General features: G+C 26.2%; 1 protein-coding gene across 1 annotated transcript in view; it reads left to right on the top strand.

The window, feature by feature from the left end:
• LOC148233864 (uncharacterized) overlaps window positions 1-14,263 on the top strand; it is a 51,236-nt gene extending 36,973 nt beyond the window's left edge. Inside the window, exons 4-7 of the mRNA XM_088188659.1 lie at window positions 9,302-9,437; window positions 12,204-12,337; window positions 12,411-12,891; window positions 13,714-14,263. Coding sequence (XP_088044785.1) covers window positions 9,302-9,437; window positions 12,204-12,337; window positions 12,411-12,891; window positions 13,714-13,799 — 837 coding nt within the window. The 3' untranslated portion in view covers window positions 13,800-14,263. The remainder of the gene's footprint in view (window positions 1-9,301; window positions 9,438-12,203; window positions 12,338-12,410; window positions 12,892-13,713) is intronic.
• The last annotated feature ends 1,709 nt before the right edge of the window (window positions 14,264-15,972 follow it).

Consider the following 15,972-nt stretch of genomic DNA (forward strand, 5'->3'; position numbering starts at 1 on the left):
TTACTATCAAAATCGAAAAAAAATACTCAGTTGTAATCATAGCGTGTAAAATATTAAAATATTTCAATCTTGCAAAAGCTTTGATAAATAGGCGTGATAATATTGACCTCATTTTACGTAATATTTGTTAAAAAAATCAAAATAGAGCGAGTCGTTTCAAACTTCATTTTCGTGTATAAAATACTCGTTTATCGTTTAATGGCACAAGTCGATAGCTGAACAATTTTTCCCGTTATTATTAAAATCGTACTTTATAATATTCACACAACGTGTTTATATAGTACAAGCCTTAATAAACTAGTCAGGAGCTCCAACGATCCACTTTTCAAAGAAAATATACTATGGACAATTTTTCACAGTATTAAAATAATATGATACACAGGTTCAAAATTATTTTCTGACGAGTATGAAATAAATTATGAACGTGTATATATTGTATGTAAATATAAAAAAAAACGGATGTATACTTCTAAAAATATTGCTACGCATATATGTTATGACTAGTGTTAATATTTAATAAAAATGAATCTATATAGAAAACTTAGTTATATCATATTAAAAATATTGTAAAAGTAATATTTCCAGAGAAAATTATTAAATTGAATAATGTATATTTGTAGTCGTTGATATTTTAAGATCTTGCTGATTATAATTTTAATTTATATAACGGGCTTCAATAAACCATAAAAATAGTTATAGAAGGAGTATTGAGACCATTAAAAATGGCTATTAACGACGATATAATAATATGCAATACTTGTATTTATTAATGATAGGATTATCTATAAGTATTTATATTATATATAGGTGTATAAATTGCTTACTTGTAGATGAACAACATAAAAATAAACAACACGTGCTATATTTATATATTTAAAAAAAATATTAAGTAATAAAGAACATTAAATCTTATCAGATAATTAATAACAATTTATTGTTTCATTTTATTTTTATATCTCAAATCTTGTATCAAAAATAAAGCTTTAATGATATGTAGAAAAATCTCTAAATCAATATTAAGATACTAAATTATATTTAGCTTGTATGATACACTAATCAAATAATCTGTGTTACGAATAAAATTGATACTAAATATCAATAAACGTGATTCATAGTTTTTTGTGCTATTTCTTTATATTATATATCAGAGTTAGTAGATGTTTATTTTTTTTATTAATATTTATTTTTCATACTATCTTTAGAGACTGAGGTGTCTCAGAAGCTTAATGCTATAGAGGGGATTAATCCACAAATAGGTGAGTCGTTCAAAATGGCTTTTCATCACAATACACGGACGGAAAAGAAAGGGGAAAGACGTGCTCGGGATGCCTTATTTTGTCAGGTGTTGTCAACTAATTTCGCTCAATGTCAGTGATAAACCGGGGAGATTGTCTCTTTCAGACGCCTTGTCATTGAATGGTTCTTAATTAAATACCGATTATGTGGCGAGACAAATTGGAACAATTTTTCCATTTAAACCAACATATTTTGAGTTTCGACATTCATTATAACTGATTGGGTATTATATAGTATTAATTATGAAGTTGTTATTAAACAAAATTGTCTTTTAGTTTCTTATAAAAATATTTTATTATTATATATCACAGCATTTTTCAAGACTACTTGAAAGTAACTTAAAAGAAATAATTTAAATAACTTAATACTATAAGTATTTAAAACTTTCATATAATTAATGAAAGACATCGTATTCTACTACTATGGCTTTATATGTTTATACTATACTTTACCCTATTTTTTTTATATATAACATGTATTACATCAAAATATATTTGATTTAATACAAGACAAATCGATAAAGATAAAAAATATTTCACAACCGTAATTAAGAATACAATAAAACTAAACTAACCTCATCCATTATTAAATATATTTAATTATAATATAAAGTAATAAATCTAAAGCAAAAAAATAAAAAAACGTAATTAAATTCTATAATTAATAAATCGCTCTTCATTATTTATGTAAAAATAAAAAACGCATGTGATCGGGTCAACCTTAAAAAACTAAACATTTTAAAAATATTTTAATGTATAATTTATATTTATTTTTTTTAACAAATATCAAACTCACTCAAAAATAAAAAAAAATTGAATAAATTAGAATCAATATTAGAAATTATAATCTGAAGAGTATTATAATTAATATTGTGTAACAATTTCAATCACGTTCATGTCAAATTTAAAAACATATGTTATTATAAACACGAAGCCTTTATAATACCATATGTTTTTCTTTATTTCGTGTCTGCGTCCAAAGGATCCTGTTGTCTCCAAAGCATGAACGTGAAGAGAGAAGCGGCTGCTTTTTTATTCTTCTTCGTCCTCTCTGGTTCAGCGGCTCGTCTTGGTTTAAGTTTGTACAAAGTCATTAAATCTAATATTTAATTTTTACCAGTCACTTATAAAAAATAAATAATAATTACAAATAATAGTATTGTATTTGCATCATTATATATTCTTCTAAGAAATAATAAATGTTTTAATATTATAATAAATACAATTAAATTATTTAATTGTGCAGTTAATCTTTTTATTATTATTTTTATTAAGAATAAAGTATAGTACAGTAAGTTATTCCATTACTTTAGAATTATTTTTTTACTTAAATTAAATGTAAGAAACGTTAAAATATCTTTAATCGTAAAATGTATTATTATGTATATTTGCAATATGAAGCAACATTTGGCACGTTAAAAAATAACCTAGGCTACTTTTAGATGTACCTACACAATATTTTATTTATATTTATTTACTGTGAAAGCATTTTAATGAATTAGCTTTAAAAGGTTTATTATTATTTGTTTTTCTCTTGCAAAACTTTCATTGTTTTAATTTTAACGAACGACTTATTATTTTAATAAGAATATACTTTCGTAACTTCAACGGGTTAATTTGTCATTTTTTTTATTCAACTATATTTTCTCTTTAAAACTCATATATCTAAAGTTTTAAAACGCGGAAAGCAAAATCCCTTTTTTATTGTAATTTACTGCATTAAGAAAGTTGGACGTGTAAAACATTAACATTTTGGATAGCCTCATTTTAAAAATTAAACTTGTTAAATTTACGATTGTTTTATTACATTTTCACGTTCGCAGCTTATTTATTATAACGTTTTGTTTAAGTTAATAATTTATATTGTAGTAGAATAAAATCAAACTGCCGGAATTCGAGTTACATTTCACGGAATTGTGTTTGACGCTTTATATAATATAGAGAAATTGAACTTTTCTTATGATTAATGAAAACGATTGGATTTTTCTTTTTGCCCTCTTTTCGTTTGCGACCCCTTGCTCCTTGGGGTTATACGGCCGTGGACACGGCCGTAAGTCCCACTCCACAGTTTGCCAAAAGGTTTAGCCGTTTCGCGTGATTTATTCTTTAAACGTTTTTATTGCGGACCAACGTTCCGACTAATGTTCCTCCTGTATACCGCTTTATTGTGTAACTCATGCTTAACGGTAAAGAGAAAAATTTTGTTTTAATATTTATTTCGCGCCGAGAATAATTTAGACTTTTTTTCGCTTCTTCCCTTCACAGCGAATCACAATAAACGCAAGAAAAAATATTTTCGTGCCGAAAGAAAAAAATCAGAGTGTATTTGTCATTTTAATAGTGTATTGGTAGAATCAATTTCCCGATTGTGGGAGGCTTTGAATTTCAATAAGGCATGTCTTCCCATTTTCTGACTCCATATTGTCAATAATCAAAATATACGCTTGGAAAATATGTAGTAAACTGCCTTTCGCAGAATTTATATTGAGATTGTGAAAAGCTAAACGTCGAATATTATATTAAAATACGTTTATATGTATATAATATATTTTCTGCATGTTAAATATTTTAAAGATTATGAACTTTGCTGAAGTAATTGTGATGTAATGCGATTTATAAATAAACTTGCAATATTTTGCGTAACATTTGACTTTCTAGAGAATTTTCTTAGTTACAATTTAATTAACAGCTTCATTCTTAAATAATTTATAATATCAAACACTTTTATAAGTTGTATATAATTAAATGCTCTTCGTGTTTATTTCCTTTACGTGTATTTTCCATAAGAGCTATTAAATTGCTTTACATTCTCTCTAATGATATTGACATCATTTTAATTAAATATACTCATCCGGAAGATCAAGTTAAACGTGAGTAGAGTTGTATTTGTCAGTGACTAATAAGAACTTAACAATTTATTTATTATTTTAATAAATTATCCTATTTTATTAAATATTTCGACTTTGATTTTCTATTTTTATTTTTGTCGATATCTCTAACATTTCCCTTTGACAGTTCGTGTATGATTTATTGTGAAGATCTTTCCGTAAACGAAAGATTAGGCTATCGAAAATATTTTTTAACCGTAGGATACTAAAAAAAGATCAAAAGTTTAGGATATTAAAAATAAGACACTCGTTATCACATTGACTTTAAAACTTTTATATCACAGAAAAAACTTTTATATAAAAGTATATTTCATTTATATTATTCTTTAAGCCATCTTTTCTATGTCATGGTTGTTTTTCAATCGATTTTATTGTCTTTTTTCATATATTTGAACCGCTTTTCATTCACTCTTTTGCTATTTGTCGATATTTATTTTTTCATTGTAGAATTTTATTGCTATTGAAAAATCTATTTATTTTCTCTTCTACTGAATTATTAGTATATATACAGTGATACTAGATTTGGTTTTTATTTTTTTCCTCTAAAATTCTCCATTAATAACATATTTATAATAATTTTAAAATATCAAAAAAGATTTAATTTTATACATGTATTAAATATTTAGCTTCTCATATGTAGTATATATTACATACATATAACACAATTTAATTAAATTTTGAAATCTCTAAGTTGTTTCCAAGATTAAGATGCAAGGTGAAAACAGCTGTTTTTCTCTAGACTGTAAAACTAGCTGATTTGGTGTCAGCTTCACTGGATACGAGCTCAGGACTATACTGCATTTCAATGTCAAAATGACAAATCTTGTCGAAAACCTTCTCAAAATCAGTATATACGACGTCTATTTGTATTTACGGATCAGGAGTTTTTTACATTGTCGGAACAAAACCCATGCTGTTTTCTACCAAAACTTGACAAAATGTTGTCAAATGGTTTAATAAATAATATTTTAGGTGTTTGACAGGTACATTACGTCTTGTGTTGCATAAATCTGACAACAATGGAATTTCTACTAGTTATATGCTGAAAGAAACGTATTATTAGCTCCTATCTGGTGCTCATCCTAAAAATTATAACACATTATTTTATTAATTGTGATTGTGCCAGAATAAAAATCGATCGTTTGTTCAATTTACTTAACTTTTTTTACAGCCAGTAGCTAAAATAGCGTTTTGCGAACGTGTGTAGAACAAAAATCTAAAACTCATTAAACAACATTTTTAGAAGTTAATTATAATACGACGATTTTATTTTGTCTTTTGAATATCTTCTATACTTTGTATTTTAACTTTTATAATATCCCAAGTATGTTTACGTTATCTTGACTTTTTTAAAAGTTATCTTTCTTTTTTCAATGGTTTTTAATCTTAAAATTTTTAATCGATTTTAATATATCATTGGTTTAAATAGAAACCCTATTAATATATGTTCATATATTCTACATATTTCTATATATTGCATATTATAATATGCCAAGTCAGTATACATTTGTAAACATGGCAACATTTGATCTCACGCGGCAAGTTGATACCCAGCAGTGTGCCGACAAAGGAAAGAATTAATTAACTCTCGAACCTGATGTTAATTAAAATTCAACTGTGCGAAATTGCTTTCGAAATTTGCGCCGGCGGGATTTAGGGTCCTAAAATTAGCATTAAATTAAATAAAAATAGGTTTTAACACAACTAAGCCACACACAGTTCACCTGTCGGTCACAGTACAAAATTAGAATTTACTGACATTATATTAAGATTGATTTATTAGAATAAATTTATACCAATATCTTGCTATCATTTATTTGATACACAGAATAATAATAAAATCACAGTAGTTTACGATAACAGATTAAAGAAGATCAGTGAAAAATCTTATGATTTTGTTTTGCAATTCGAGATTAAAGTGACATTTATGAGGGATAGAAATAAGAATTTAATATTGGGATTCTTACGTGAAAGTTGATTAATTTTCCTACTTATCACATCATATGCTATGAAAATCTCACATAAGTATATTATCAATAAATAAAAAACGTTGTCAATAATTTTAGAAGTATAAAAAATAATCAAAAAATGAGGCTGAACCTTAAAAAGAATAACCTACATGTACTGATATGGCTGTAAAAATGTTAAGATAAAATAATTAGATAAAAATAAAAGATCATACTTTTAGTACAATAAACAATGCATCTATAATGTTTTACAAATATATAAGTATGATTTTTTTTTTTTAGTTAATGTAATTTAAAATAAGTTTCTTATTAAGTAGAAGCAGATATTTTATTAGGTTTTTATTTAGCCTTCAATTTATAAGAAAATTGAGTAAGCAAACCCTTAGATGCCACAAAAAATTTCTATGATAGTTATATGAAATAAAATTTGCAGTTAAATAATTTTATTATTATTTAAAATATAATAATAGCAGTCAAAATAAGTGTACGGTTTAATAAACACATATACAATATAAGTAATCACTCTATTTTATAACAAGATATAATATCATACAATGGAGATTATATCATACAATTACTGAACGAAAAATTTAACCTTAAGTCAATAATTGACTATAATACCAGGTTATTTGCTTAAATATTATTAGCAATAAAGAACTAGTAAAAAAAAAAAAAAAAATGGTAAAACAAAGATGATTCATTATTTAATAATTATCATACAGTAAAAAAGAAAATAGTTAATTCTTTTTTACAATTTTTTTTTGCAATAAAGTAGTGATGATTTTAATTTTTTTATAAAAAATTGCAGAAACATTCAAACATATAATAAAATGTGATATATATGTAATACAATACCAAAACTATGGTAAAAAAATATGCCATTAAAAATATTTTAGAATGCTTTGTCAAGTTTTGAAAAACGATACGTTAATCTAAAAAATGAGCTTTTCCGATAAAACCAATTATTCAACTGTATTCAATGCTTTATCTAATTAACAAATATTAATAAAGTATTTTATTTCACGTATTTAAGTTTTGTAACACATAATGTAATGGATTGTATTCCGTATCCAGCGGTAAAATTATGTAGGTATATATGTTCATATAAATATTTATTTACATAAAAAGAACGTTACTTTACGTCATTTAGTCGACTAACCATTTATATAAATGTATGCATGTATTAGTGACACGTGTTAAATAATTTCACCATCACAAAAAAAGGGTTGTGAGAAGTGTTTTTATAATTAATTGAGCCGTATTTTTTGTTTGTCTCCATAATTGGATTTCCTCGAAATAATAATGAATTGTATGGCCGTATCCGAGTCTCATTTTGTTCAATGGCGTCGTTCTCACCTTTTTCACAAAGCACACAAACACGGACGAATATTAAAAAGTTTTGTTCGTTGCCTAAAGTGTTTGGTTTTCAATCAATGCCAAATATAATATTCCCTACGTAAACATTTTCATTGATCTTTGCTTTAAAACAGGCATGTCAAACAAACGGTCCGCCAACAACATAAATATTACGGTAGTAATTTAAGATAGCTGTCACAAATAAAATATATTTATTTTAATTTAAAATGTGTAATGTTAATCAAGCACTTATATAATAACGTAACGGAGGAGACATCCCATTCCATTAAACACCATAATTTAATATTGATCCAATCTAGTCGAAATTTAAAATGTTGGTGGTAATCTACTACGATCTGAAAAAAGGGTGTTAATAAATAAGCGACTTTCAAACATTGTTGTTCCAAAGCCCCAAGGATAAGTCGCCATATGGTATCATCAAGCCATCGAAAACAATTTGTATACATATTGAAATATACCACCAAAGGAGACTTTCTGAATGAATTGAGATAACGAATGCGAGTGAACCCTTTTGTAAACAATATACCATCGTCTCGGTGGCTCGAAACAATATATAGCGAGACAAGTGCTCGATATCTAACAACTGACGAAACAACAAAGGCAGACTTCGTCTATATAAATCGCGTGTCACTAATTATTGATAAGTCAATGTGATTACTAATAATATTTAATGACTAACCATCCTTCAGAATACCCACTGAGTCCCTGTTAATTTAACAACAAAGCCTTTGTTAAGAAGCTAACATAAACGTTAAATTTCTGCTAATTTTTTAAACAAGCTGTTAAAGATATAATGTTTATGATGTCTATAATTATAAAAATATATTATAGTAATATTATATTTTTTTAAATGATAAGCTTATGATTTTTTAATGCACTACTTGTTCTTCGGCTCACTGGTGTCTTTTAAATTTAATTATTGATTTATTGTTAATCTTTAATTGAAACATATTAAGGTCAGCATAGCATAATCCATAAAATCTTGACTGGTAACCAAGAGATCGCGGGTTCGAGGCTCGACAGCAGACTCAAATAGTTATTTATAAAAGTGTGCTAATAATAAAAAGCAGCCTAAGTTGCAAAGTGAATTAAAATATACATAATTATGTATAGTTATTTACATATATAGATGCCACCGATTCCCAGATTAAAAATTCGAGTGGTTAATACTTAGCTGAAGGTATTCATTACGTTTGATTGACTTACACAGTTGATACGTATTTAATTAGTTTAATTTTTAAAATATGTTAGTATATATTTACAGTATCTAAAAAAAAATATTCACAGATAATAATAATAAATAAAATTTGATGCACGATGTAGTCTTACAGTTAGATTATTTGAAATATACCTTCATGTTTTTTTATAATATTTAAAATACGTGGCCTATGGTGCCAAACGTATTTTTCATGCCAAACTTAATAAATTATAAAGCAAAAATAATTCATCGATATTTCTCTTTTCCCAAATTAAATTTTCTTACAAACAAAGACTTCCTACCATTTTTCCACCTTCTAACCAATCTCGTGCTTGTAATTTTAATTAGTTCCCATAAACTTATTCATTCTGGATAAACTTGTCTTGAGTATAAATAATATAAAGCGTTCTTTGTATTTATATACCCTTTATTAGCAAGCGGGTTATTTATAAACTTACTAATTATACACCTAAAAATACAAGCATGAACTCTGAAATAAAAAACATTTTAATTACACTTTCAAAATGCCGCTGTAATAAATGTAAATATGTTACAAATTTCAACTTTTTTTCATAGCTGGCTGCATCGAATGACCAACGCGTGACTTTGGCATCTGTACATCGACAATTAGCAGGGTCGTATACATGTGAGATATCAGCAGATGCTCCATTGTTTCACACAGAGATACAATCAACCAGATTAGACGTGGTCGGTAAGTGGTGAATTTTACTATTATTATTATATAAAAAGAATCCGATATTTTCTCAGATTCGATAACAAAATTAAAGTTTACATTTACATTATATTGTAAATATAAAATGTAAATACATATAAAGAGAAGCCTTTGAAATATAATTACACAATTATGAATATTCTGTTCAGAAAATTTGGTATAAATACTCTAAAACGTAATTAATCTTATTTATATAAATTTAATTGTCAATAAAATAATTGTAGAAATTGGTTTAAAATAATATTTTATTTATAAAATGTTATTCAAATTGTGTATTTAATTATGAAAGGTTACTAAGAAACGAAAACGTATAAGTTTTCATACGGAAAAACGTTCACAAAGAAATTTTTACAAAGGCAGTTGTTTGCGAATAAATCTTTATTATTTTCTTGTATTCTCTATTTGGTTCTTCAAGATTATATTTTATATACTCTTATTATAATAGGCCAAATATATGTCGCTTAATAAAATGTATACTATTTTATAGCAAAAAAATAATCTTTAATATAAATATGATAAACCTGGTTCTTTTCGAATTTATATATGATACATATCTACTAGTATATCAAAACTTGATTTATTTTAATATTTTATTTTATATGTGTTATTTATAACCTGAAAAAAGCTAGCTCATTTTTTTCAAGAATGAAATATCAATCTAAAACTAGCATTACAGCGCATTAAATTGATATTATAAATTTATAATAGTTTATTAAAATTTAATATTATAAATTATATAATCATTTTTATTATATTAAAATAAAAAGTAAGGAAACTATTATGTATAATCTCCATTACGTTCGATGTAAGCTCTATACAAATTAAAATATAACAGATTATTGTTCACTCAGTCACTACCTATTCATTAAATCTATTTATCTTTAGAAGCTCCAAATATGTAATATTTGAGATTGCGGTCAAAATTATATAGCACAGGATTTCCTTTGCTTTTCCTGCGATGAAACACTTCATCAATCCTAAAATTTTAACAAAACTCTTTTTTAATTTATAAAGTAAGTAATTATACATAATTAAAATTAAAATATATTATTTTAATAATTCGTTAAAACATAATTCATAAAATAAAGTTTCTAATGACGCTGATTTTTACTATTTCAATTTTAAATCTTCTTAAAAACATAGTTGCCACTTGTTATTATAGTATATCAGATTTTGAAGAAACTACAATTTGTATATAATATTATTCTACAATCGTAAACGTATAAGTCGACTAACCACGTATATATTTATTTTATAAAGTTCCTGCCAGTAATTAAAAATCTATCGATTATTTCTGAATAAAATTTAAATTCTATAATAAGAAAAAGAATTTTATTAAAATGTATTAATCAATAGTTTCGATTCGAAATTGATTAAATTTTAATCATTTAAATAACACACACTCACATGTGAAATTGGTAATTTTTTTTCCAGGATTTACACAATGGTATGCTGAATACTTAGCACGTATTTTCAAGCTATTATTAGCTCTTTTAATCAAATCTGTGAACAAATTTATCAATGCGGCAAACCGAATTGCCAATCTTGGCTACTGTTGACAGACTAATGACAGTCGGTTGGAATCGGCCAGCCGAACAGAAACACCATCTCTTTCATGCACACCAGATTCAGTTTCAGATTAAATATGTTTGAATTTTGTCTACGAAACACCCAGTAATACCAGTGCTTTACGGAACATAGTTTGGGAAACCCTGATATATCAGATGTATTTAAAATGTAAGTCCGAGCGATGAAAGTTTTGGAACCTCATATTTCATTCGTACACTTGCTGGATGTAAAATCCTTGTTTTTAATTTTAATAGTTTTACTTCTTTTATGGTATATTAACTGTGTTTTTCAATAACCCATGTCTTTCGTTGAATGGTAATTTTTATATATAACTACTATGCTATACAATCGTAAATGCAGTAAAATAACTTTTTTTAGTAATAAATAATTTAGGTACTCATTGCGCAGCTCATAATCTCAAATAACTGCTATTCACTGAAAAGATTTACCAAAAAAATATAGCTACTGTTGTAGTATTCAGTGAGTTTGTAATATAAAATCTCAATTAAGATGAGTCACATAAGTGTTTTTAAATTGTGCAGCATGGTCAATATAAAAAATATATCAATTAAGTAATTTTACTATTGTTTTAAAATAAATAAATTATAATTTAAAATGTGTACCATGCTATAGTACATAAATAAGCGCAAAAATCGAACATGGTATATCTTAAAAATGGAAATAAAAAATCTGATACTCTAGTTTACCCAGAAATAGGTCAAACTTTTAAGGCAATAGAATTTTTGCCTTGTGTTAATTAAAGTACAAATTTACATTGCCTTTATAATATTTCTGTTATGAGTAACTTAATTCTGTCCATGACAATTTTTATACGCAATGAACGTTGCTGATGCAATGAATTTTGCTATCAAGCATAGCAAATATTTAATACCTCAATACAATATAAGGTATATTCATTAACATATTAAAAGTATGTGAGATTGGATGTATTATAACTAAATGTTAAAATTTTTCATATTTACAAACACTTATATCGAATTTATTGTATTATTATTTTTCTGGAAAAATTAAAACATTTAAGAACACACCTTTGCAAAGGGCATATGAAAAGCTAGTTTCAGGGGCACGATGTGTATGAGTTCTACTCCAAATTTAAGATTTTTATTTATCTCCCTGGTCGTTCTGTAACTACTAATAAAATTAATATTTTAACAGATATACCAACAGCTGGTCCACTTTTGATTGTCGATCGTCTGAGATACTCTCCAGGCGATATCATCAGAGCAAACTGCTCGTCGCCCTCTAGTTACCCAGCAGCAAATTTAACTTGGTACCTGAACGGCGAAAAGGTACGTATACAACGAATAATACGAGTTTGATACCATATATGCATATTTATAAAATACATATTCCTACACACAGGTTAATAAAACATACACAACGACCCTGCCTTTGAATCCGGACCTCTGGGAGGCAAGTTCGTCTTTCAGCGCGATAGAAGTTAGCACAGAGGAGCAGATCCATCATCCAAGGTACCAAGTTGGAGGCAGTCAGCAAGAGATAAGCTCGTCTCAGCTGAAAATACCAAATTCTACGCCTGAAATATCAGTGTACACGGCCTACTCGAGAATTCCCTTGCCGATAAACGACGGCCACAGGGCGATTCATTACGAGGAAAAAATCAAAGTCGAAAAAGACGAGTCAAACTTCAGGGACTATCCTCTGAGGGTTAACGCTGTACCACTTAAAGTGACCAAAATTCGACTACCGCCAGGATTTGGAGGAGTGGTCAGTTTGAAATGCGAAGCTACTATTTTCGATGTGTACAAGGCCAGTAGTGAAGCAGTTAAAATCAGGGAGGAGACGCCTCACATCGCTTTAGTCATGGGGCAGAGTTCCACAGGTTAGTTGATTATCTGAAACGAAAGGTTTATAGTTGCATATCCTTGATTTTGTTAAATGTGTTAAAAATAATATATTTTAATAAAAGATGTTTTATAAAATTTCATTTATAAAATGCGTATTTATAGAAAAATCAAAAACCATTACATAATCTGAAAAACAATATTAACAATTTATTTTTGCATACAAGAGCGTTTTTTAATTTATTTATTTATCAGTAGGATTTGTCAAAAGTATACATATTTTGGTAATATAAATCTAATGTTTGGCGTTCCTTTACTTATTACATTTAAATCATATCCCAAGGAAGACACAAAAATTGTCAGAATAGTGATAATAAAAATTGCGATTTTTTATAAGTACCTCTTCAGATGAGAAGATAATTTTAAAAATTCTCAATAAAAGCAGTAAAATACTTAATAGAAAAAATTATCAATGTCAAGACATTACATGATAAGTAATTAAGTGATCAATTACCGATAAAAGTCATCCTATTCAACTCAGTAATTAAATAAAACTACTTTTCAACCCAATGGCAAATATAAAATATAATTTTACTGAAACCAGAAAAAATACAGGCAAAATTGCATCCTACAAACTATTTTATCTATACTAAAAATTATTTCAATACAAACAATTTCAATTTTTCCTTTTGGTGACAGTTTTAATTTAAAAGATAAAAAATATTAATTCAATAAAATAATTAGTTATTCACGGAATTTTTATTTTTTTATATAATAAAAAAAACATTTTTCGGTAAATGAAAATTTTATATTTTATATGTGTATATATTTCATAATTAAAATGTATATTTTTGTTGCAGGGAGCATTCATCTACATTCTACGTTAAGTTGGTTCTACAAATTATTTTTATTGATTACATATAAAATAATATTTTCTGTCAGATGAAATACAGAGAAAATTCACGAAAAAATCAACACTGTAATATATTGTTAAATAAAATATTATATATATTGTATTTATAATAATTAAATGTATAAAAACACACAAAATATTATTGTACGGTTGGCGAAATATTTTAAAAATGTATAATAATTAAATTATAGAAAAAAATGGTCTGAATAAAATAATAAAGCGAAGTACTACGTATAGACAAACAAATCTTATTTGTTTTACGAGTAAAAATCTTAAACGGATGAAATGCTTTATAATTTAAACACGATATGTGATATTGATTATTTTTTATTGAATGATGACGAATACATTTTTATTTAGTCTCTAGGAATAATTAAGAGTGTAGAGTTGTTTAGACAGGGTGTCAAATAAATAATATTTAATTTACACAACGTAAATTGTTGTTAGTCTTATATTTGTATGGTATCGATGATGAAATAATAATAAAGAAAATAAATATAAACACTAGTATTGTTAATTTATTTATATACGACGAAAAATAAAATATAGAATATTATATTACGGATGCGATCTTCTCATTTCTTGATTATATTGTCACATCCGATGCCGTTTCTTTGGAGAAGAAGTGACGTTTTTCATGTCCTTTCATTGAATTATTCATACTGAGAAGGCGCTATAATCATATTGGAAAAATATTGTAATGGTATTAATGGCAAATTATCGTGTAATTTGAACAATTACTAAACGGTCTTTTTGTAATAGACTTATAATTTTTTATATTTAATATATTTTAAATATAATTTTAGTTTATACACATACAGTCATATACATGTTTATATAGAGCAGTTTATATTCCTTGCATCGAGCGCAGAATAAATCAAAACGAGTGTCGTAAAAAATAGAAGGGTCAACGCAAACTGTGAACATTGGCAGCAACTACATCTTTTTGTATATATTCCTTTATAGGTTTGATATAATATAAACGTATGTACGATTTTTATATATAATATATATAAATATGTACACAGCGATTCGATAGTCAAATAAAAATGGCGCTTCTAACATTTTGAAGACTGCTTGTATAGACGTGGAATTTATAATGCATAATTAGTATAAGAAACATTATGTTTTATTACCGAAGACAATAAATTTATATGAGCACAAGTACATAGCTTATTATCGAGGACAATTTAAATAAACACTATTAAAAATATTTTTTCTATGTTGGACAAATTAAGTGCGAGCATTGGTCAGAATAAAGAAAACTCCATCAATACCTATCTGCAATGAATCCTTTTCCGAAGAAAAAATCTAAATATTTTACTTTTGTAAATGCACAAGAAATTTGTTTTATGGAGCAAAGTATTTATTTAAATGCACAGTTTTCTTAAAATAATTCTCTGTTATATCGCACCCCATTTAAAAAAAAAACAGATTTTTTTTGTCAACAATTTTTTCCAAGAATAGTTTATTTTACTAAATACAAAAAAAAAATTAAAAACAATATATACATACATATTATTATATTTTAAACTAGTTATCTTAGACAAAATTTACTTTAGCCAAAATATATGAAAAAATATTTTCACGAACAACAATAATATTATTGCAGTTTTCATCATTCACAAATTTGCATTTAACTATAACTTGTATTTAACTTTAATTTGCATTTAACTATAAATTTAAACTTATAACTACGTGTAATTTTGATGCGCAGTCTGATTTAAATTTAACAATTATTAGATCACTTTTGTTCAAAAGCAAGATGGTATTTATGCTTTATTTACCAAATGAGTTAGAACAGATTATAGAATGGTTTATTAATAATTCATACATAGGTCGTCTTAGGAATAATGTAATTAAAGTTATACCGATCTTCCCTTCTAACGTTTTGTCTGTGTAAATAGAAGTGTACAAATAATTTTGCCAAAGCCTGTCATCGAAAATTTTTATTGAGCTTTTACAGTAGCATGAGTTATGAAGTTTTGCTAATTCTTAATTACTTCAAATATAAAAATTGAGTGAAACAGAAAATATAATAGTAATATCAAAACGATACGATGAATCTGATCGAATAAAATTTCGAGAAAAGTTAGTAATTACAAATAATAAAATATAGTAACACTACTACGTGAAATTGTATCTAAAAAATAAAAATAAAATGAATTACATAACCAAAGCGCTATCAACATTTTTTTAATAATAA

The sequence above is a fragment of the Plectrocnemia conspersa genome, unplaced genomic scaffold (genome assembly GCF_051122295.1).
Source record: "Plectrocnemia conspersa isolate PC_06_02 unplaced genomic scaffold, ASM5112229v1 ptg000007l, whole genome shotgun sequence".
Taxonomy (NCBI): Eukaryota; Metazoa; Arthropoda; class Insecta; order Trichoptera; family Polycentropodidae; genus Plectrocnemia; species Plectrocnemia conspersa.